This window comes from Acipenser ruthenus, chromosome 7 (genome assembly GCF_902713425.1).
Source record: "Acipenser ruthenus chromosome 7, fAciRut3.2 maternal haplotype, whole genome shotgun sequence".
Classification (NCBI taxonomy): domain Eukaryota; kingdom Metazoa; phylum Chordata; class Actinopteri; order Acipenseriformes; family Acipenseridae; genus Acipenser; species Acipenser ruthenus.
In genome coordinates, this window is record NC_081195.1 from 65,955,763 (window position 1) to 65,980,655 (window position 24,893).

General features: G+C 37.9%; 1 protein-coding gene across 1 annotated transcript in view; it reads right to left on the minus strand.

Annotated features, from left to right (window-relative positions):
• LOC117414806 (thyrotropin-releasing hormone-degrading ectoenzyme-like) overlaps positions 1-14,545 on the minus strand; it is an 83,734-nt gene extending 69,189 nt beyond the window's left edge. The window contains exons 1-3 of the mRNA XM_059027630.1: positions 12,953-14,545; positions 8,809-9,082; positions 5,273-5,399 (exon numbers count right to left, since the gene is read on the minus strand). Of these exons, the coding sequence (XP_058883613.1) occupies positions 5,273-5,399; positions 8,809-9,082; positions 12,953-13,674 (1,123 nt within the window). The 5' untranslated portion in view covers positions 13,675-14,545. The remainder of the gene's footprint in view (positions 1-5,272; positions 5,400-8,808; positions 9,083-12,952) is intronic.
• Between the last annotated feature and the right edge of the window lie 10,348 nt (positions 14,546-24,893).

Sequence of the window (24,893 nt, forward strand, 5' to 3'; positions counted from 1 at the left end):
TATCAATGTGATAAAGCTCATTTAATGTGGTCTACTGGACTCTAAAAGAGAAGACTATGCATAACCTCTACAAAGCTTACTGAATACAATCATTGTTTTAAATAAAGCTGTTGGTTCTAAGTAAGTAAGGCAAAGCTGTAAAAACATCCAAATTGCCAATTAACTTCCTGTCAAATGAACTGCAATATACTTCGGACCTGAGTCGAAAGAGCAATGTGCCTTTTGTACTTGTTCCTACAAATTAAATAGATAATTAGCTTTTCTTGTAGCTCTAATCGCATTTAATTCAGTTTTACATGGAATAATGTTTATAGGCAATTGATGTAAGCCAGACCAGTGGTTTGCAGATTTACTTTATGATCTTTATTGTCTGCTGTGTTACAATACAAATTCATTTGTAATGTACCACAGCATCCCAGAGCGCTGTACAAAACTAAAAACAGAACAAGAGAGCTCATATGTACAATATACTCCAACTACAACCAATTATATAAAAGCACATTCAAAAAAAGCACATTTTCAATGTATACTTTAAAATAATCCAATGTTTCAACCTGCCTCATGTCAACCGGAATAGAGACCCACAAACGAGGAGCACACAGCTGATTTAAGACAGGTTTTTTGGAATAACTAAAAGTTACGAATAGTTAGGATGGCCCTTCTTACTGGCTTGTTGATCTTAAAAAGAAAACCCTACATTTCTTCCAGTAGACATTATTATTATTATTATTATTATTATTATTATTATTATTATTATTATTATTATTATTATTATTATTATTATTATTGTGTTGCACATAATGCTCCCTATAGGTACTAAACACAAACTTCTTCACAGACTTCACATCAGAACAGTTGTACAAACCAACCAGCAAAAACAGCAAAGCAAATTAACTTTTTTTTTTTTTTTTTGTGAAAGTACTCTTGTTTGTTTGGCCTCCATATCACAATGACAAGTTATCTGTGCCACTGATTGCCAGCTGATCATTGTTACTATTTTGGAATTAATCAATGGACTGATTCAGTCTGTTCCCAACGGTGCTGACTGATTTTGATAGATCTGTTTCTCACAGCAGGGTTCCATGACCAGCTTGAAAGTGAGGAGTTACTGTGCAATTTTTATTAATATATCCACACGACCTGCGATCGGCAGACATTGCAAACATGTTGACTGTCACTGACTTCCTTCCCAAACACGTTTCAAACATGTGATGTGTGAATATAGTAGTAAGTGCTTAAACATTTTTAAAAAATACAAACAGCTAAATTAACAGCCGTCGCCTTAACAACTCACTGGCCAAGCAAGCATGCCTGATCTTGAAGTCTTAAAAGCAACACTAATGATTCAACCTCTGACACGACCTCATAAGCACACAGGAGTGTGTGAGGGAATAGATGTGCTTCAGAAAAAAATTTTTTTTGCTTGGCAGTCTGACTCATCTATTCTAACCAATGTCTTTAATTCCCCCCCCCCCCCCCCCCCCACTACTGAGGTTATGTCTACTCCAAAAGAAATATGGCATGTTTCCATCGCACCACGAAACCCGTCTATAAAAATCAATCTTATCTCATTCTCTTATCCAACTGGGACTGGCCTCAGATCCACCTGCAGTCGACAATCCAACCCTCAACGGGTATTAAGCAAAGGTCAAGGATCGACAATGTAATTCCGATTTTAAAATACATTCACATTCATCCAATATTTCCCTGACAGTACAATTAATTAACAGTCTTCAGTTCTGTTTCAGCCTATTCACACGACTGAAATAATACGAGATCATCACATTTTGAAAACGCTATTGGAAATGGAGTGAATGGCAATCATGTGGAGCCAACATGTGTTGGCCGCACATTAATAAGGCAGTGGGAATGTGGTATTATTTCCTCTGCTGTCCGAGGTCTGTCATTTGCATTGGGAGCTCATTAGTCACTCACTACAGACCGGACGATCAGGAGTACCAATTCAAACCAGTTTCATTTCAGTCTGCTGCAGGTGGAAATGAACAGGACTGATACTGCAGCGTTGCCACTCACAGACTGAGTCACAATCAATTTTTGTTTTTGATGGCTGTAGAAAGTAAAGACCAGAGAAACAGTACAATTATTAACAGCTATTTCAAAAGAGTCAAGCAGTTTAATACAACATTTACCAGCAAACTGAAGTTGTAATTGAAGAGACTGTGAGATTAAGGTCTGTTTATAAACTGGCACATGAATATTCTTTGAAAATCAAACACGTTACCGGCACACTACTGTTTTATTTATCATCCATTTCCTGAAAAGCTACTTTACTTTTAAATCCCAGCATGACACATACAGATATAAAATCTAAGTAAGAAAGACCCAGGCACCAAAATTAGGACACACTGTAGTACTTTACCAAAGCACTTTATCATCACGTAACCTAATAATGTTGCATATATACAGCACAGGACAATACAATGAAAAAAAAGGGTTATACAGTCAGCATTCGGATATACGACACTCAGATACATGTCAGTCACATTTTACCATCCTTGTATTAAGAATAAAATCAATCCCCTTATGTAACTAATTAATGCACTTACCCGTCACATGTGATTTCCGACTCCATCACCAGTTTTCTGATACAAAGCTCATCTCTTCAATGTTACAATTGACTTGTTTAACCATCACAGCCCACGTTTTTTTTGTTTTCCTGGGATAACAAATCAGTCTTTATTGTGCACTGCAGTTACACAGCACTTCCTCCAAAGACAAAGCGAACTAGACAAGGCACGGTAATGTAAAAGTTAATCATTAAACAGTTTTAGATACTGTGATGCATTTTTTTAAATCTGTAATCTTTAGTTGTGTTTGTGCATTTTCATTTGCAAGTGAACTGTGCAATTAGGGCCTTATTGAGCACTATATTCTGCAATTTTGAATTCTGACTTTGGATACGGTTTTAATTCTGGAGACTGTGTTGTTATTTTTTTTAACTTTTGCTAAATTGCATTGCGTTTACGTTTTAAGCAGTTCTGTGCGTGGGTAACATTTTGATTTAATTTTGCTGTTGGGTCGTTAATAGGGAATTTTACATACTGCTACAATACGTACCGGATTTAAAAGTATGTATTGTATTACAGTCCACATGTACAGTTGTCTCTTTTTGCAAGTGACATTTTCAGAATCATATCGTTCTGAATTAAAATACTACTTCTGTTGAAAACATAGTACTGTACCAACAAAACCAACTGCAGTACATCAAAATGGAAGCCTACTTATTTTAAAAAAGTCCTTTCAGCTATGTGTTTTTGACATTGTATTTTTTTTGTGTTCCCTGAAAAAATGTTTTTGTCTTTTACTGCTGTTATTCCCCCAACTCGTGCGCTAACAAATTTCAATGAAAGAATCAACGTCTTCATTAAAACTCAGTTGGCTACAACATCCATTAGAATTCAGCCTCCTAAAAAGATTCAAATGGGACTCGACATGGACAGATAGAGGCAGCTCTTTATTTATTTGTTGTAGGTGACACACTGTTACAACCTTTATGTTTAACAATATATTTATGACAAGACCTCTCGTGATTCCTGCCTTAGGAGAGATAGTAAAATGACAAGACCTCTCCTCAAAGGCACTGACATGTTAAAGCTGGGTGTGTAATTATGATCAGCCCCCTGTATATGACAGCTTGCTTCCCTTGTAAAACATGAATAGCTAAAGCGCTTCTCGAAAGGCATGAGAGCCTGCGTGTGTCACAGACTCCAAGTCTCCACACGGAAAACCTTCCTACAACAGTTGATAGCTTGTTGCCGATTTCAACACTAACAGAATGTCGGCAGTTCAGCTACCCTTTTGGTTTCTAGAACAGTTTCAAGGGCTCTGCTAAAAGATTTTCTTGCATCACGTATTTTCTGCTTGCTCTCGGCATCACGTCTTCATATTTTTATTTGGACAGCAGTGCCTCTCCTAATGTTCCTGAGGGCAAGCAACTGCTGCTTGCACCTATCACGCAGATGGTGCCTTATATAACCACAAAAAAAATAAAAAAATAATAATTCCATTTAGTTTCAGACGTTAGTGTAATTTGTAAATAGTTTTCATTAACCCTTTGTGTCAGTTTCCAGATTCTGCCAAGTTTACTGCTTAGGTACCTGTTCACAAAATGTTTTCGATTCCTATTCAAGTTTGATATATCTTGTTAAATGCCACAAACAAGTAGTAAATTGATAAATGGATCTGGTGCACCCCTGGGATGTCTTGCTTATTAACATATTTCTCCTATTTATGGATACCAAAAGAGTTTGTTTGGATTAAAAATGGGCAATAATAGCTTTGTTCCTAGAAAATTTATACATTTTTGTTCCAAACATGTGAAAGGTCTTGCTCATTAAAACCATTGGCATATACTGTACAGTAGTGCCCACCGTAAGTATTAGCATTAGTTTCAATATTATTCTCACGAATAGCGTGCAATAAACGGTTGCCCAGATTATCTTCACTGAATCAAATCGAGATATCGAGTTGAGGGGGTTGGGAATAGGAGCAGGCTTCAAGTTATTGTACAGGCTATGAAAGTTGCCACAGTTACAGAGGGGGCAGAAATTAGAGCTGCACAGTCTAGTGATTGACAGAAGACATTAGTTAGCAAGCCAGGTAAATGCTGATATAAGCAGAAACACAATGGGACGTGACAAAGAACACAGAATGGGATAGAAAGTAAATATTAAGAAAATGGTGTTATAAAGTATCCCTTTAATTAGTTAATTAACTAGTAATGGTTGTTCGCGTTTCTGAAACCATAGTGATGCAAAAAATGAATCGATGAATCTATTATTAGTTGTCATGGCTTTTATTTTGCGAGCCTCAATTAAGCATTCATCGATCGATAATGCCATGATTTATACATTGTTATAACAGTGCATGGATGTTTTCAGTTGTTTGTAGGCTTTGTGAAGAGTCTACACACTTTTCTTTCCCTGCCTCTTGCTATTGAATAATAATGTATTCTCAACGCATTGATTACTATTGATTATTAACTATCTGAAAATTGATTGCACAACCAGCACTACTGTAGCTGAAGAACAGGTGATTAGCTTTTCATGAACTCTATGATACATCCCATCTCGCAGTACTACAAAGCAGCGCAGACTGCAGGGTGTAGTAACAGCATGTTTATGAAATGCCATTCTGTTTGTTCAAAGCATGCCCCACCAGAACATAAAAAAGAAACTGATGCTTTCAGCTGAACCCCATTTTCTCATACATTCACACATACATACACTGAGAAATGTACCAGTTAGCCTACCTAGTTTGGGTAGAGAATACTTCACTTTGAAATAGTCTTCATAAAACCCTAGAAGTCTCTTTGTGATATGCAGCGCATAGTCTCCCGATCCTCTTTGGATTGCGTCAGGTCTGGCATACAACCGTATCTATACAAAAAATACAAATAAAAAAGGAAACATTAGGGTTTATTTATTTGTTTACAAAAAGTGTGCACAAGCTTTAGTTTAGCTTCCATCTACCAAATATTAAGCTAGTCATTGAATGTTTAAATGAAACATTGACTGAACCCTGCATTTGACAGCACATTAAACTGCATTTGATCTGCACATCAGTACAAACATCAGGATCCAAGCGGCATGACCCAGATGCAGAAAAGCAGCTGAATTCAATGATTTTAAACAACCACTAACTCCAGAACCAAGTAGTCAGGTGGGTGTTCATGTAGGGAGTAAGGAGCCAGGGAGTGCAGAGTACACAGGAGTGGGTATTCATGTAAGGAGCCAGGGTGTGCAGAGTACACAGGAGTGGGTGTTCATGTAAGGAGCCAGGGTGTGCAGAGTACACAGGAGTGGGTGTTCATGTAAGGAGCCAGGGTGTGCAGAGTACACAGGAGTGGGTGTTATTATTATTATTATTATTATTTATTTCTTAGCAGACGCCCTTATCCAGGGCGACTTACAATTGTTACAACATATCACATTATACATTATTTCACATTATACAGATATCATATTATTTTTAAATACAATTACCCATTTATATACAGTTGGGTTTTTACTGGAGCAATCTAGGTAAAGTACCTTGCTCAAGGGTACAGCAGCAGTGTCCCCCACTGGGGATTGAACCCACAACCCTCCAGTCAAGAGTCCAGAGCCCTAACCACTACTCCACACTGCTGCCCATGTAAGGAGCCAGGGTGTGCAGAGTACACAGGAGTGGGTGTTCATGTAAGAAGCCAGGGTGTGCAGAGTACACAGGAGTGGGTGTTCATGTAAGGAGCCAGGGTGTGCAGAGTACACAGGAGTGGGTGTTCATGTAAGGAGCCAGGGTGTGCAGAGTACACAGGAGTGGGTGTTCATGTAAGGAGCCAGGGTGTGCAGAGTACACAGGAGTGGGTGTTCATGTAAGGAGCCAGGGTGTGTAAAGTAACACAGTATTTTTCAGTAGGGATATCATGTTCCATTTCATTTCCTAAACTTTAACATATCTTAGAGTGCTGTTACTTGTTTATGATGCACTACAATGTAATGTGTGCGAGAACACATGTGTACAAAATTAATGTATATGGAAAGAATACTGAATAAAATAACAATAATGGTGAAATGTTTAGAACAAAATCTATTAACTCTGCTACACTAGTTTTACTGCACTGTACTTTTTTATTTTGCAATTAATTGTGTATCGAAACCACCTCCGGGGGGAGGAATTGCTCTTTTAACAGAACAGATAGGTGAACTCTCTCCCCGGGTCCACTTTGCTGTGAAGGTGAACAGTAGGGAGTCCAGCCCAAGGGAACACTCACTATCATATTAAAGCCAAGTATGGAAACAGAGTTAGTTCAAACAGTACAATTGAGTCTACTGCAGATGAGTGCACACATTTACAAACATCTGTAAGAGTGGAAGCTGTACTTACTGTATGCCTTCAGACATCTATACAAATCACTCTGCAAAATTGTCTGCTAACTCTGCTCTAAGGCAGATGCTGTGCAGCTGTAAATAGTGGTTTGTTTTTTGAGATACAGATTTCCAGGAGTGCAAGAGAAGTCAGTTTAATAGCTCTGCTTGCTGATTGGAGCTTTATTTTGCCTGCTCCCATGGTGAATAATGACAGGAGTCAAAAGTGTGAAAATTGACCTTGTTTTGTGTATCATCTCACATCTTGAAAATGTAAACAGGGTCATATCAAGCCTTCAACTAATTAACCAAGTTGTCCCAGAATTCGTTGCCCCCATGGCACATACCAATCACATTATCCGTTGCAAAGTCTCCAGTGTAAAACTAATTTTACTTTAGTCTGATCTAAATGCATCATTTCAAAAAGCACTGCAGGTTGCACATGCTAATAGTTTCTACATGGCAATCACTGAACATCAGCAGCATGAATACAACATTGTGTATTTCCATGTATTCATTCCTGTAATTAGGGGGTTTAATGGAAATCAAACAAAACTCATAGAGGTGATTTTTTTGTTTACCCTTTTGTGCTTTATTCTTTTTTATATTTACTATATCAGAAATATCTTTCTGTTTGTGAAATAAAAAGATACAATGTTTTGCAATATGCAAAAACCTTTTCAAATAATGCATGGAGAGCCTTCTAACTTTCAAATCAATTGTAAATTCTGTTTCCTAAGATTGTTGTTTAGTCATTAAAAAATAAAACCCTGTGCATTCAATTTCTCTTGACAGCTGGTCTATTTACACGGGTTCTTTGATGTGCGGCTTATTTATTTATTTATTTATTGTATGTCTGCGTGTTTCTATTTCTAGCCTAACTCTTCAGTTACATTTTAACAAGATAAAACAAGCGTGGAACTTCTGAGAAAAGTAAAACCCTGGCTTTTGCACTTGTTTTAAAACAGGGCCCTCTAAGATCAAAGCTGAATTAAACCAAATTAACTTCACACAATAGTGTATTTTGCAACTTCTTAAACTGCTATTTAGTAATGTTGTATATTTCAACCCAAGGGGAACTGTTTTCCAATATAAGGTGAACACTGCAGTCAATATCTGTTTGATAAACTCTTATCTGTTAAATTATTAAAACATTTTCATCTAGAGATCTCTGTGGCTGCTCTGCCATTTTGTGTTTTCTGGGCTGGTGTCAGAGGGCACTGTTGACTGCTTGACTGCAGACCTTTTTTTTGTGACCATGCATTAGCCAACTGGGAGGTAAGTTTCTATCTAATAGTTCAATCCATATATATAATAGGAGACGTCATTTCAAAATGGGATACAGCTCACAATTTAAAAGATGTGATTAAAATTCAAAAATGTTTCCTGAATGGCTTACTGTTTAGTAGTGAGCTAAGCAAGTGTTTATATAATTAAAGTCAGCAGCTCTACATATAACACAAGAGCAAATATTATTGAATAGGAATAATTAATATAGCAGACATTATGATCAGAGGTTCGTGCCGCATTGCAGCAACCAATCAGAATACAGGTGCATGCGTTACACCTACAGTACAGCCAATCATATTCATGCTTTGTGGCACGAGGTATCCTCAATAAAGTCAAGCAAGAAACTTCAGTCCAACATAATAATAATAATTTGCTGCTGCAGGAGAGGTTATTTTATTAACAACATCACCCTATTATGCTTCTCCGGCCCTCCAGCTTCATATCTTAAAATCCTCTGTGTGACTAACTTCTGTAGTTTGTGGTCAGATAGTGGCTTACTGTTTTGTGTGGTTCTTACAGTACATACTGCAAAGATTGTATTCTGCTAGAGCCAAAGGCAATTTCTATGGCCCGACACCATTGCATAGTCTCTTAAGTCTAAGGGACTGTACATTCAATATGTATTAAAAGTAACAGAAAAGGTACTTACTGTGATACCGCTATCTGTAACAGTTTCCTTGAATGTGAAATTGCACACTGCCCAAGCAAGATAGTAAGTGGACATTCGAGGAGTCCTAGAAAAATAGTCAGTGACCCATCCATCTTCTTCAGAAATTGAGGCTTCGACCGGCATGTTGGACAGAGACAAATATGTGCTTTCGTGCTTCATGCTGATTTTAAATGTTGCTTTATAGATAGGTTCGTCAAGACAGGGAAAGGCCTTTCTTGCATGAGTGGGAGAAAACTGGGTTACTGCAAGATACCTGAAACAAAGACAAGGAATAAATAATTAGCTAAAGCAACAAAAGAACACAATAAAGAGACAATTGCTCAAAGAAAGAAAATGTCAACCACATAATTATAGTACGCCTTGACATTATAAAAACTATGCAGAATAATATTAGAGCTGTAAAAGAACAATTAACAAGATACAGCCTTCAACAGCTTGGTAATATGAAAAAGAAAGGCAGCAGAACAAACACCAGCAAATGCATTTTCATTTCCCAACCAAGCAGAGATCAGAACTCATGTTAAAAGTAGGTTTCCATGATCTTAGAATATGATTCTCTGTTCCTCTGTACACGTAAAAACAAAACAAAAATGAACTACACTTAAATGGTCTCCACTCTCGTGCACTGGCATTTTGTCATTTCCACATTGGACAATTCCCATGAATCACCAGCATCTTCCTCGCTGAACTCCAGGGTTTGATGAGTACCGATGACAAGCTTCTCAGCGTCTCTCTCTGGCTTCAGGAAGTGAATAAATAGACTTGTGTTTCCTGGAACAGCTGGTCCTTCAAACCACTGCTCATCCAGGTGGGGTCTTACAGATCTGATGCAGATAACCCTGCACTTGCATTCCTGCCTCGCAAGCATCAACGAGTGCTGCCAGCATCCCCTTGACCAATTTCCCATGCATCTCACTTCAAAATACTATCAGAGGTTGACCCCCGGCTAGACTTGTCCCTGTTAAGATGTTTGATTTGCATAAACTTGGCACACAAAGGGCTCTGCTTTGATTATCTACAGCTGCATTTTGTCCCGTCTGTTTTAAATTAATTTAATAGACCCCCTATAAACCACTTCAAGAAGTATTTCAATCTAGTGCCTCCAAGGAGTGCAAAAAGAGACACTGCTGTATTAAAATGCAGGGCCATCCCTGGCAGCATTTTCTGAAATCAATCCTTCTTCTCTGCACAAGGAAACTGATCTAGGACCCCTAACAGATGGAATACAGCTGTTAGCATCTGTATAATTTCCCAAGCATTTCAACTTTAGTATTAAACACATTCATATTTTTTTAATGTTAACCTATTGTGGAATGTTTGTTACTAATCAATTATAAAAAGCTCATCGTCACATTTGTTATGTTTCTGCAACATGTATTCGTGTAAAAGTCTGGAGCCAGATTCTCAAAGCTATTTACTCCTAAATGTGATTAGCGCAATTTTGCAGAACGCAAAAAAAAAACACCAATTAAATGTATAAAACGAATAAGAAACTTAATACGTTGTTTCATACAAGCCCCTGAATTAACGTGTCTTTGTTGTTTATTCTGGTTTGGTAACTTTATTGGGTGCATTTCTCCTTTCTGAAAAAAAGTGCTAATGACGAATTGGAGTTTAACAGCATTGAGAACGCATCCCTGTATATGTGTACAGCATTTAATAGCATAAGGAAACCACCATAAAGACATATGTAATAAATGAGCTTACACTGTACACTTACTGCTGTACTATGAAATAAATGAGCTTACACTGTACACTTACTGCTGTACTATGTAAACACTAAGGCTAGCTCCTATATTTGGCCTGTATATTCTTGGAAACGGTTAAACGAAGACAAATTGAACGTTTACAAACATTGAAACATTTCAACTCTAACACCCCTGAGATGGACCATGGAGTGCTGTTACCGTGTTTCCTTTATTTATCCCAAGAACATCTTTCTTTGCATCTAAGAAAGACAAAAATATAACTTCTTAACTATTTTGAAAATGTTCCAAAAGTGAGATGGCTGTGTGGGAGTCATTGGTGGAGCTGGCATAGATTGGAATAAACACATCGTTCACTGATCAACAGATGGCTGGTGCTAACATTTAGAAAACTGCCACCTGAAGTATCCACTACACACCCTGTGGCCCATCAAAGGATGTGTTGCTGATTGAAATAAGCACTAAGATACGTGTACTACATTTACATCCCACAATAATAGCTACAATAACTACCAATGGCACCATAATGTTTATGAAAACAACTAACGGTGGGAATAGAGCATGACTGCTTTACTGCTTTATGTCAATGCAGGGGTGTTATGTAACATTTGTATTACTAGCGACAGAGTGATTTGTTTATTAATAAAGACTGAATTAACTTCATATACTGTTGCCTTTGATTTTTTTCATGAATGTTTTTCTGCTAGTCAGGATAGAATGTACGTTTCAGTGCCAAGGAAAAAAAATTCAGACTTAATACTGCAACATAATCTGTTTAATATCCTCAGCAACTAGGCCTCCAGCTGGGTTCAGTATTCAGGTGGCTGACAAACTAGCATATTACACTTAAACTGTAATTTTATTCACAGCAGGGGTTATCATTAGAAATAATAATGAGGTTCATTAATGGAAAGTATCAGTAAAGTACATATTTTGGTCTAATAGAAGTCTGCAGGTGCTAAGGGGATTAGCAAAAATAAAATGTCATTAAATTGCCTTTCTGAACTAATCTTTGGAGTTCAGTACCTGCCCTAAACACTTCAACTTCATGTGTAATGCAACTTTATTTGGATTTTAATGCAAAAGTGAAACATATCCAAAGGCTGACATTTGCATATGCCTATATATATACTAGTGTACATTTCATTAAAAGTGCACAAAATGTACCACTGTAGCCACCTACACCCTATAGCGAGTGAACATGTTTTTCAAAATTCCTTTTGTGGAATGCAATCCTGTACTGGGGCAAACTTCATTAGAAATCTATACAGTTCATAAACAAGAAAATGAAAGTGGCAGTGATATCTAATGGAAACAGTTGAGTAACCCCTTTGATTTGCAGATAATCTGTCAGGTGTTGGTATTGGAAGTGTGGAGGGGTGATTTCATAGATGGATATTCCACATGCCTGGACTATTTCTTAATCTAACCTATGCCTTATGTTGGCAATCTGATCTGCTACATTGTTATGCGTGTGCTTTACATTCACGTCTGGATGCAGACTTGTAGCTCATGAGCTCAGACAGCTTATGCCAGTCTGGTAACTTTTGACATTAGGTCAGGCGTGTTTATACCGAAGGGGCGGCCAAGGCGTGTGGAAGTTGTCAGTATTCCAATATTCATGTCTTTTATAACGTTACGGCGTAATATAACTATGTGGATTAAATGTAAATAAAAGAACGCAATTCGCAACAAATTGGTTGCTTATAATCTATAGGCTGATTTTAGGTCTCTACCTTATACATCTATGACCAAAGGTTCTGCATCACCCTATACCTAATTCTGCTTCAGAAAGTCGATTGAAACATGACATTTTATTTTACATGTGACATTTTGAAATCTAACTTGAAATAATGTACTACTATTATGGCTTCCGGTAGACTTGCGATATCATTTTGTAATTTCTTTGATAACATGATGTTAAATAATATCCAAGTTATATTCATATCTTTTTTTATTACTGGGATGTCTCAATCCTAAAGTTCTAGGTGATGCAAAACGTGTGTCCATAGCTGTACATACTATATATTAGCCTAACCCATAGCAATGAGCAGTTAAAGCCTGGGCAGAGGGGTGCTTGCGCATTCAATCGAGTCATGCTTGACACTGTGACGTTTAAATGACTCGGTTTGGTACAGTATCCCTTCTGTGATAATGCAGGCGGTTCCAAACATCTGTCAAAAAATAAACATCAACGGCAATTAAAACCGAGAGCTAGCTAACCTGTCAAGAGTCCCGAATAATGCTGTCTAAACACATTTTTACGAGCACATTTCACAGGCGCTTAAAACAGCATTATCTGCCCTGGAGTAGTACGAAGAGTGCATCTAAAGATCAATCTGACATATTCGAAATGCATTCAGAACCAGCAATAATACAATTGTTTTACTTATCATTTTTATTTTTTTTATCCATACCTTTTTTCTCCGTACAATACATAGGAACTGCGAAAAAAACCAAGTAGTTCATCCTCTATGTGAGCTTGAAAAGTTATGTTTACTTTGTAATTTTTCTGGGACTCTAGTTCTCTGTGCATAGCGATAACAAAAACTTGATTCGCTGGATATCTAAATTGCCGGTGAATCTTGAGCGCTCTAGTCTTTTTGCCTTCTGAGTACACCACTGCTTTCTGCACCGCCAGCCTGTCCGCGTGCAGGACGACGTACTTTGTGGAGTTGAGACACTGCAGTTCAATGCTGACCTCTCCAGAGAAAGTAAAGTTGTCCATGAAGACGGTAATGTGCAGGTCATACTGGAGAGGTCTCAGTGAACCGGGTAACCTCAACTGCCGCCAGGGCTGGAAGGAGTCTTCGCCCCTGTGGTTGAAAAGCGCGTCCCTTGACTGGTTGAACTTGGTGAGGTTCCCATGAGAGGCGCTGGTGGTGCTGTCCGCGTTGCACTCTTCGAATTTGACACTGAGCAGCACAGCGATGACGGTCACAACGATGAGGGTCAGAATGGAGATAGCGAAAGCCAGAACCAGTCGTTTGTGTACGGTGATGTGCCGCTCCGTGGTCCTGGGTCTTACCACTACGGTGTCCGCCCACTGATCTGAAAGGCCCCTGCCGTTCCTCATTGTGTCTTCTATTACCATTGAAGTAAAAGATAAGCTTTTTTCACGTGTGTTGTCCAAAGCCATGCTACTCTCGGTAGCTGTTAGTTTGAAGGCAACAGGCAAAAAAAGGGAAATAGGTTACCGGAGTAACTCAGCTTCGGTAGCGACACATTTGAGAGTCGGCATAAAAGTCTACCCCGGCATTCTGTACATGCAATAGTAAAATGTTTATATTCACAATATGAACATGATACGAATCGTCTTTACAGTTCCAAAATAGCAGGTTGGTCTACTTTTATCTTATCACGCTCTGAAGCACAGTCCACAGCAAGCTTTTTCGGTTTATCCAAGATTACATTTCCTTATTATTTGTGTTTGTTTGTGTCTGTGTTATTATTCTTGTTTGTTTGTTTTAAGATCCCAGTCTCACAACAGGAACGACATTGCAAAGAAAGCGAGCCACAGACTGCACACATAGTTAGAAAACCTCTCACTCAGTCACTTACTCGTTCTAGGCAGAGCTGTGCTCGAGACCACGACCTGCAAATTGCAGCCCACTCCAAAAGGACTCACGGCGGCTCTCGGGCAGTGGAGTAGGCAACGTGTGAATCACCAAAGCAACAAGCCCCCTCCTATTTTTTTCCTCTCTCCCTCTCTCGTCTCTGTATATGTTGAACAAAAAAATATATGTATATTCAGCTGAAGCGTGAGGAGAGTCCATGCGATCCGAGCTGACAACATACACTCCGACAGCAAAGGCTCATCATTAAGTTAGGAAGTGTGGCACAATGTCAGGGACACCTCTAACTTTTTTTTACATGTCTTGACCAGAATGGTTGATATTTCACCCCTTTAAAACAAACACAGCATCCAAGCACAGCAGGCATGCTTCGTTCTCAGGCGCTAAGTGTAACTATAGCCTGGTGCGTGTGTGCTGGAAGGGGCGCGGTTTGAGACGAGCCTTCACAGGGTTGCGAGATTAGTAAAAAGGTGAATTTATAGGCAGATAGTCTCTCTGTCATCGGTTGTCCTTAGAGCACAGGGGTTAATAATGCATAAACTGTGTGTTCACTATAAAATATGCTACACAATTTCTTGTTTTAAACATTATACATATAAAAGTACAAATGATCTGTGCCGTAAATAATAACACAACGTATTATTAATACTGCAGGACATGTTTATTATTATTATTATTAGTATTATTATTAGTAGTAGTAGTAGTATTATTATTATTAGTAGTAGTAGTATTAATAATAATAATAATAATAATAATAATAATAATAATAATAATAATAATAATAATAATAATAATGTAAACAGTGATCCGGTTATTCAAATGACACTTTGTAGCTTTTTGTTTGTTTATTTGTTTTGCAGCTTGTTTTAAGGAACTGAATACATATTGTCATTGTTTATCTTCACCTAGTATTCTGCGAAAAACGTGAGACCGTGTATCATAAAGGTTTGGGTTTCTATTTTTAATTATTGTTATTAGGTTTTGGATTAGGCATTCAGTACTATTGTACAGTTTTTACTTGTAAAGCTCGTGTAAGCTTTCAAAGCGCTTGCCTCCTCAATTACTCCACCTTGTGGCCTAGTGCCGAACATTATCCTTCGTGCAATAATTGAACAAATACCAAATGTTATTATTATTAGTAGTAGTAGTAGTAGTAGTAGTAGTAGTAGTAGTAGTAAATTATTCCTGCAGTATTAATAATACTGTAGCGATCCTGGGGTGGGTGGAGGTGAGAGAATCATGATAGTGTAGGGCGGGTGTGTGTGTGCAAGGGGTTGCATTTTGTGTGTGTGCGTGCATTGAGTGTGTATGCGTGCAGGGTGTGTGTGTGTGTGTGTGTGTGTGTGTGTGTGTGTGTGTGTGTGGAAGAGAATTGGGGTGCAGGTTTGGCGCGAAAGATAATGGGGGAGCGGGGGCATGGCAGGGAGAAGACCGGGAGTTTGCAGAAAGAGACAGAGAAGTGTGTGGGGGGAGAGATAGCGATCGAGAGGGAAAGGATCAGAGGAATCAAATACAAACAATTTGCAATCGTTTATTTTCATTTTCGACTCCCAGGTTCCCTTTCCCTCACTTATGATTTTATTTTGTGATTACTTAATTACTGTAAATAATAAACGGCTTGAGTCTTTATCTACTCACGGTTGCCGTCTCATTTCTGTCCCAGGAGAACCCGAAAACGTCTGTAAAATTGTGACACTGTGCCATTAAATACAACGCAAGCAATCTTTAAAATGTACAATACAAATTATTTCAGACATGTTTCATGCGCCTTCTTCTTCTAAACAACTCCACATTGATTTACAGCTATTGCGAAGATAAACGTCGTTGTTATAGGCATTTTCTTCATAGCTTCAATAACTTATTGGGGAAATTACATCTTCATTGCAGTTCAGTGCACAGCATTCAGCATTTCTTGGAACTGATCCTTATTGACACTGCAGAAGGGTTGTGAAACTAACCAGAAAATGATGACATCAATAAATGAGTGCAAAGATCCAGACAGTGCACCTATCTGCAACATCCAAACAAATGGGTCATTAATATGCCACCACATCTTACATACAACCTGGACCAGTTTCCCTCAATAACATTTCAATCTGGGTTATTGTTAATTAAAATGTAGCTCTTAGCAATGGCATTTTAAAGAGTCAAAACTCAAATGAAATGACCGCAAAGTGAAAACAGAGAACAGGGGAGAAGTACTTAGGAGAACACTGACCCAGTCTGGTTTTAAGCAGAGGGGCTTCTGTTGTTGAGCGACAGGTGGTGTAGTGTATTTTACACACCACTAGGGGCAGTGCAGCAGAGTCTCTACTACGACAACCCTATGGTTCCATTTGCAGCCCCCAGTACAGGACTTTGCTTAATTGTTGACTTCTGTGTAACAGGTAACTACATTACTACCCCACTCATGCCTGTGGCAATACTCCCAGCTCAAGAACTTTGGTACTAAAAATTCACACTCTTGTTTCCAGGCCCTGAACTTCTCCACCAGACCCATTTACCAACTGGCCCTTTATTAATGTGTTTTGATTGTGCTATGATTTCACCTTTATTAATGTGTTTTGATTGTGCTATGATTTCACCTTTATGATTCTGTTTTGAAGGTGCTATGATTTCACCTTTATTATTCTGTTTTGAGGGTGCTATGATTTCACCATTATTAATGTGTTTTGAGTGTGCTATGATTTCACCATTATTAATGTGTTTTGATTATGCTATGATTTCACCATTATTAATGTGTTTTAATTGTGCTATGATTTCACTGAAACCTCTAGTGTAATTTATTAAAGAACTAGTAGCTTCAAATGACTATGATGTTTGCAATCATTCTAAGTGGTTATGGCTTCTGTTTCTCCAGTAAAAAAGATTATTTTTCTCAAAGTCTACCTGGATTGGAGCTTGCTTTGAACAGCCTTCCTCATTCCATTCCAGCCCTTTGACAGTTTGACCTTTCAACTCTGCCAGACCCACCTACTCTGTCTGTCTATCTATCTATCTATCTATCTATCTATCTATCTATCTATCTATCTATCTATCTATCTATCTATCTATCGTCTGTAGAGTTGTGACACTGTGCCAGTAAATACTACGCAAGCAATCTTTAAAATGTACAATACAAATTATTTCAGACATGCTTCATGCGTCTTCTTCTTTTAAACAACTCCACATTGATTTACAGCTATTGCGAAGATAAACGTCGTTGTTATAGGCGTTTTCTTCATAGCGTCAATAACATATTGGGGAAATTACATCTTCAGTGTAGTTCAGTGCTAAATCAGAAAGATGAATGGTTCATGTTCATGCTGTTTCACTGGTTCAGATGAAACCAGAATCCTGCACAGGGCCTATAGACCTGGAGCTAAAGCAATCAGGGCCTAGGGCAAAATTCAGCGACTGGGTCTCATTGCCAGTCATTTTGTGTCAGTTTATTTAGATTTTTTTGTTTGTTTGTTTGTTTCCAAACAGATTTATGTTGTTTTATTATTGTTTTACTTATAGTAGCACTGCAGGCAATATAAACTGGGGAGGGGGGGGAGGGGAGTGCCGCTATCAAAGGGTGAATAACTGCAGTTGTTTCAGAGGGACTGTCTAGTAGATCGCAAACCTACACATGAAATATGATACTGCTCTCCAAACTGAAGGCCTATTAGAGCATGGAAATAGATGTCAACTGGGAGTGCGTGTGGTGATATATTACAGCATGCAGTAGTTATAAAAGTTTAGGGCGTCACACCACTGAAAAAGCATAGGAAAGGCATGGTGAAGGAATGATAAAGCATATCTGAAATGCTTGGTATAGGGAATGCTTAGCAAAAAATCATTCTTAATGTCATGCACCATAGTTGGGGCAGTGATACAATACATCTATGTCACCCAGTACTTCAAGATACTCAATTCAAAATATCGGGTAAACTTGTGAGGAAGTAGCGTACACTGAGATCAACCTACACCCCACCAGGATGAAAGTGTTTTATTAGAGAATTTTACAGCACTGAGGAATCACCCTGGATTGAAAAATACAAATCTCCCTGTTATCTCAGGATTTCCTTTTAAAATAAGTAGCTGGTGCAATCCAGATATGACTTAACCAGGGTACAGGTTGATCAGATCAGCCTCTTAGTTTCTTATAAGAGGCACATCTTCCCCATTGATGTCCCACAATATTCCCCCCTTTGGGGGGGTGTTTTTTTCAGTTAATCACAGAGTCTGTGCCTTTAATACTGCAGTTGGAAATGATCACATGTATCTGTGTGTTCAAGGAGCTTGGTGCCCTAAAAGAATGCAGCACTACATCACTGTGTACGCAGTGAAATGCATATACTGTATAGTACAGCTCCATTGGAAATAACATTCCTTAATGCTTCTTTTCACTAAAAACACTGCAATGGTACCAAATAAAGTGCATTTTATTATTTTACCCTACCAGAAGTATTTACTCATAACATATAACTAAGGGAATTTCATTTAGACCAGGCTTCATCAATTAACAGAGCTAGCCACAGCACTTGTTCTGCATCATGCTGAAAATCATCATAAATACATACTGGAATCTATACCATAGCTATTCCAAGAAGGCTGGTATACTAACAGACCCCCTCAATACTGTGTGTACTAATAGCAGCGTGCTTTCAAGTGCTAGTTAATGACGCACTGTCCTACACAAAATGCTTGGCCTTCAAGAAAAGGCACCAATTATTTGTCTTCCCGTTTTCTTTACTGTATGCTAAGGGTTTTGTAAAGCATTGTAATTGATACTGACAGAAGCTTGGTTTCTGGAAGCACGACTACAGTTTGCACAATTAAATTGACAAGTGCATGCAGGGCATCCAGGATCAATTGCACAACGGAAACCCAGAGAGGACAACAAAAACGTCCCTTAATACAATAACTGATTGTGAGTTGTTCACATATATTAACGTATCCGTGAGCAACGCCTACAGTAAGTCATTTAGTCCCAGTTGAAGATTAAACCTGAAGCAAATTGAAACACCTGCCATCACACTGTCAATGGGGTGTATGGCAACCATGGGCAAGCAGGGTGGCCCTGTGAACAAGCTGGTTAAATTGTTCACTTGTAACAGAGAGATGCAGCTTGTATATATTACAGAGGTATTTAAGTCTAAACCCTTAAAGTATATACTGCCTATGTGTTATTGTGTGTGTTTTTAGGTAAAGTGTTTTGTCTGTATCTGTTACTTTAAACATTAGCAGTGTTTGACAATTTGGGAAATAGTATAAGTTAAGGTACAAACATACAAAAATCCATTTAGATTTTTCTTTCTACTTTATAGCCTTTAGAAATTCAAACTGTCATTCTGTAATACAAACATACTGCATTGCACTTTAGGTAACATACATTTACTGTGCACATATAAAAACCACATTCAGTAGCATACGTCCAGACAGCTTAAAAGCACACTGAGAGGCAGGTAGATAGGGATACAGTTTATCTAATCCTTTTGTTTAGTCAAGCTACTGAAGCAAAAGTCACCCCTAATTCATTTCATTAATGGAGAAGTGGTTAGGGCTCTGGACTCTTGACCCGAGGGTCATGGGTTTAATCCCAGGTGGGGGACACTGCTGCTATACCCTTTACCTAGATTGCTCCAGTAAAAACCCAACTGTATAAATGGGTAATTGTATGTAAAAATAATGTGATATTTTGTAACAATTGTAAGTCGCCCTGGAAAAGGGCATCTACTAAGAAAATAAATAATAATAATAATAATAATAATAATAATAATAATAATAATAATAATAATAAAACATGGCATTCTTTCATACATTACTTAATGCATGTGCATCCCCAATGATGCGGAGTACCGATGATATTTTGACCCTTTAAATAATGTTGACATTCATTTATAGGAGGCTGTGTGGTCCAGTGGTTAAAGAAATGGGCTTGTAGCCAGGAGGTCCCCGGTTCAAATCCCACCTCAGCCAATGATTCATTGTGTGATCCTGAGTAAGTCACTTAACCTCCTTGTGCTCCGTCTTTCGGGTGAGATGTAGTTGTAAGTGACTCTGCAGCTGATGCATAGTTCACACACCCTAGTCTCTGTAAGTCACCTTGGATAAAGGTGTCTGCTAAATAAACAAATAATAATAAGACCTTGCCTGTGAATAATTTGTTACAGTATTCCTTTTAATGATGATGCTGTATTTCTGCTGTTGCAGTCCAAAGTTGGTATTCCTTTTGAATTTGCTACAACTGTTAGCAGCTTCAGTAAATGAAAGCAGGAGTATTTCCATACAGTCAGTGACTGCTGATCCCACCAACAGGCCTCGGTATAACGTGCACCTTTTCTGTCAAATTGCCTGAGGTTCCTACCAGTTTAAATTGATCTCCTACACAAAATAAGAAATGAAATAATTTGTCATGATACCTTTAGTTTAGCAAAACTGTGCAGTGAATGTTCCTAGTGAATAGCAACTTGTCTCATGTCTTTCAATTAGTATGACATATAAAAGCATGACCCTTTTAAGGTAATACGCTCAATTTACAGCCAGTTAACACACAGCAAACTCCTCTAGGGCTTATATACTGTCAAGAACATGACACACCAAGTGGATCAATTCCTTTTTATAACACTGGATCATTATCTTTCAGCTCCTGAGGAAATGACCATGTCCTGTAGAGATACATACTGTACACACACAATACCAATAAAGAGACAGTGAAGGTTGCATAAGCAGGCTGCAGCTCCTCTTGAGTAAGTACGTTTCCTCACAGACAGATGCACTGTGCCGCTGTGTTCACTGAAACACTGCAGCAGACCACTGTCTGAGGTTATGCCAATAAGATTTGACATTAATCACATTTGACGTGACTTGTCTCGATCGTTCCTTTCACCCACGGAGAAGCATTTATTAAATATCTTTTAGATCAAGGACTAATATGAGTGTTATACACTTCACATTCAGTTATATGCTTTCAAGTACTACTATATATATATATATATATATATATATATATATATATATATATATATATATATATATATATATATATATATATATATATATATATCAGCCTCTTAGTTTCTTATAAGAGGCACATCTTCCCCATTGATGTCCCACAATATTCCCCCCTTTGGGGGGGTGTTTTTTTCAGTTAATCACAGAGTCTGTGCCTTTAATACTGCAGTTGGAAATGATCACATGTATCTGTGTGTTCAAGGAGCTTGGTGCCCTAAAAGAATGCAGCACTACATCACTGTGTACGCAGTGAAATGCATATACTGTATAGTACAGCTCCATTGGAAATAACATTCCTTAATGTTTCTTTTCACTAAAAACACTGCAATGGTACCAAATAAAGTGCATTTTATTATTTTACCCTACCAGAAAATCATCATAAATACATACTGGAATCTATACCATAGCTATTCCAAGAAGGCTGGTATACTAACAGACCCCCTCAATACTGTGTGTACTAATAGCAGCGTGCTTTCAAGTGCTAGTTAATGACGCACTGTCCTACACAAAGTGCTTGGCCTTCAAGAAAAGGCACCGATTAATTGTCTTCCCGTTTTCTTTACTGTATGCTAAGGGTTTTGTGTGTATATATATATATATATATATATATATATATATATATATATATATATATATATATATATATATATATATATCTTAGTAGCTGTTTCTCTTCAGCGTAGAACATGAACCTCTACTGGCCAGGTGCCTGCTGAGTTGGCCTTTGTCCTCCAGGGTCTAGTAGCTCACCTACTAGCTCAACACTGGAGCTTCTGGATGTGAAGAGGAAATTGGCTTAGTCGTGGGATCGGAGTGTTAGAGTTATTTATTATAATTTGTTCTTATTCTCTGTAATAATTATTCCATTTTGATGTATGGAGATTTTTAATCAAATTGATATGTACCACATACAGTACAGCTAAAAGTATAGTAAACAGTCATTTTATCATGCATCAAATTATATTGACATGACATATCAGATTACAGTTATAACATTATTATGAGATCATTAACATTAAATAATAGACCATCACTCAATGTGCAAGGTAGTGATTTATGCCTTTTTATTACCAGCAATTAATATTAGTCATAGTAGGCCTGAGAAAATTACAACAACTTATAAATATATGAGTTTACAGTTAATAGTCTATTTATAGACAAAAGGTACATTTAAAAAATGATGTTCCGGTTGTCTGACGGTTGTATGGAGCGCAATGCTCAGATTTTCATTTTTCACTTTTGGGTGTGGTCTGTGTTTCCCATTCCTACCCCTCTCTGCATAGTGCCTTTGCCCATACATGGCCATGTCAGCTTTTTGCTGTGATTTTACACAGAATTAACACCCTTCCCCCAGGAATAAACACATTGTTGAGGATCCAGGACCCCAGGACCCCAGGACCCCATCCAAATGAGTTATACAAAGAAGAAGTTTTACAAATTTATAATTGTAACAATGTGTTTTCAAACACAAACACACACACACACACACACACACACACACACACACATGTTATACAAAGTAAATGTTATTATTAAAATATAGAAAATTAAGCTTATTCCAACAGGAGGACACCCACTGACCTTCAGTTCTGCTGATCTCTTGGGGATTGCTGTGAGGAAATGTAATTGAGGGGAAAAACTGGGGTAAAATGATTCTTGTCAATATTGAAACAGGCAGGAGAAGCATTCAGTACAGCAACATTTCCAATGATTCCTGTTTCTTCTGTTTTTGGGGTTCACTTACTATAACTTTACTCTTTGTTATCCCTGATGTGACAAAAAATATCTGTATGTCATAAAGCAGCATTTCCCATTCACTTCGCTGGTGAGTTATTATTACTCTGGGATTCAATGTTATTGAACTCCAACCAATAAACTCTGACGTCCCTCCTCCTAGCTACTACATGCCTTGTCTGAATGTGGTGAAGATACAGTTTACCTCCCTCATACTAATTCTCCCTATCACCTCTGTCCAGACCTTGGCAGCTCTATGAATAGTATTAGAAAGCAATGTCATGGATAATGTATTTCATCTTCACCTGGCACAGTGGAACCAAAAACATTCAGAAAGAACCCTACCATATTTTCCAATCTCTACAGTTGTATGTATTAAATTATAGGTTCAATTATGTACAAAAAATAAAGTCAAACTGTAGCTTTTGCATTAGGAGTTCCAACAGTAATCTTGTCCTCCTGCTGCAGAAGCATTGCAAAATGTAGTGAAGCACAGTGAAAGCATGGGAAAACATAGGTGAGCATTGTAAAGCCCAGAGAGGTATGGTAACACATATTTAAAAACATGGCAAACCATGGGAAACTGTGGTAAATACATAGTAAAACCATGGGAAACTGTGGTAAATACATAGTAAAACCATGGGAAAACTGCAAAAATGCCATGCAAATGTAACAGGGTAAAGTTGTATAAGGGGCAATATTAACATGTCTAGGTTGATTCCTCTGTACGCTGCAGACAGTCGTTTGTGATTAGGCTGTGCAATATGCCTTTGCAGTCTATGCAGTGAATTGTCAGAACCAATATACAGAGTATGTGTTCCACAATGTACTTTTACTAAACCCTTCTTATTTTCACAAGTATAGCACACCAAGACAAATACTGCCGAATGAAGAATGATTTTATTACAATATTTAACAGTTAATTTTATTACAATATTTAACAGTTATACTTCGAACCCTGGTTCAAGAAGGGTGATACACAGTACCATAAATTCTACCATCACAGCATAATGTATCATTTAAAACATATCAGACAGACATGGCTTCTTATTTTTTTCTACCAGAGGGTGTATCGAACCTCTCAGCATTGAAACAGGTTCCAGTGTCTACAATGATGTGCAAATCGTATGTCAGCCCGCCACCCCCTTCAAACAGCTACCACATCATTCCATTGTGAGAAGCAGAATACATGACAAAGACGCAGTGCAACCCAAGGTTATTGTTACAGCTGTACTGAAGCATGCCAGAGCCCTAACGCTACACTGAACAGGTATCAATGCGTGTCATTTGAATGAATGTTCTGTTTTATAATGGGTTACAGGTGAAAATAGTCTATTGTCCCAAAAAAAATAAATTCTCAAATTCCCCTTTTGGATGAGTGCTTTAACTCAGACCTTTGGTATGAATATACACAATGCTTTGAGAGCAGTTAAAGCTACAGTCATACTGTACATACGCAATGTTTGCACTGCACTGTATATACAGCTCTGGAAAAAATTAAGAGACCACTGCAAAATTATCAGTTTCTCTGGTTTTACTATTTATATGTATGTGTTTGGGTAAAATGAACATTTTTGTTTTATTCTATAAACCACTGACAACATTTCTCCCAAATTCCAAATAAAAATATTGTCATTTAGAGCATTTATTTGCAGAAAATGACAACTGGTCAAAATAACAAAAAAGATGCAGTGTTGTCAGACCTCGAATAATGCAAAGAAAATAAGTTCATATTCATTTTTAAACAACACAATACTAATGTTTTAACTTAGGAAGAGTTCAGAAATCAATATTTGGTGGAATAACCCTGATTTTCAAGCACAGCTTTCATGCGTCTTGGCATGCTCTCCACCAGTCTTTCACATTGATGTCGGGTGACTTTATGCCACTCCTGGCGCAAAAATTCAAGCAGCTCGGCTTTGTTTGATGACTTGTGACCATCCATCTTCCTCTTGATCACATTCCAGAGGTTTTCAATGGGGTTCAGGTCTGGAGATTGGGCTGGCCATGACAGGGTCTTGATCTGGTGGTCCTCCATCCACACCTTGATTGACCTGGCTGTGTGGCA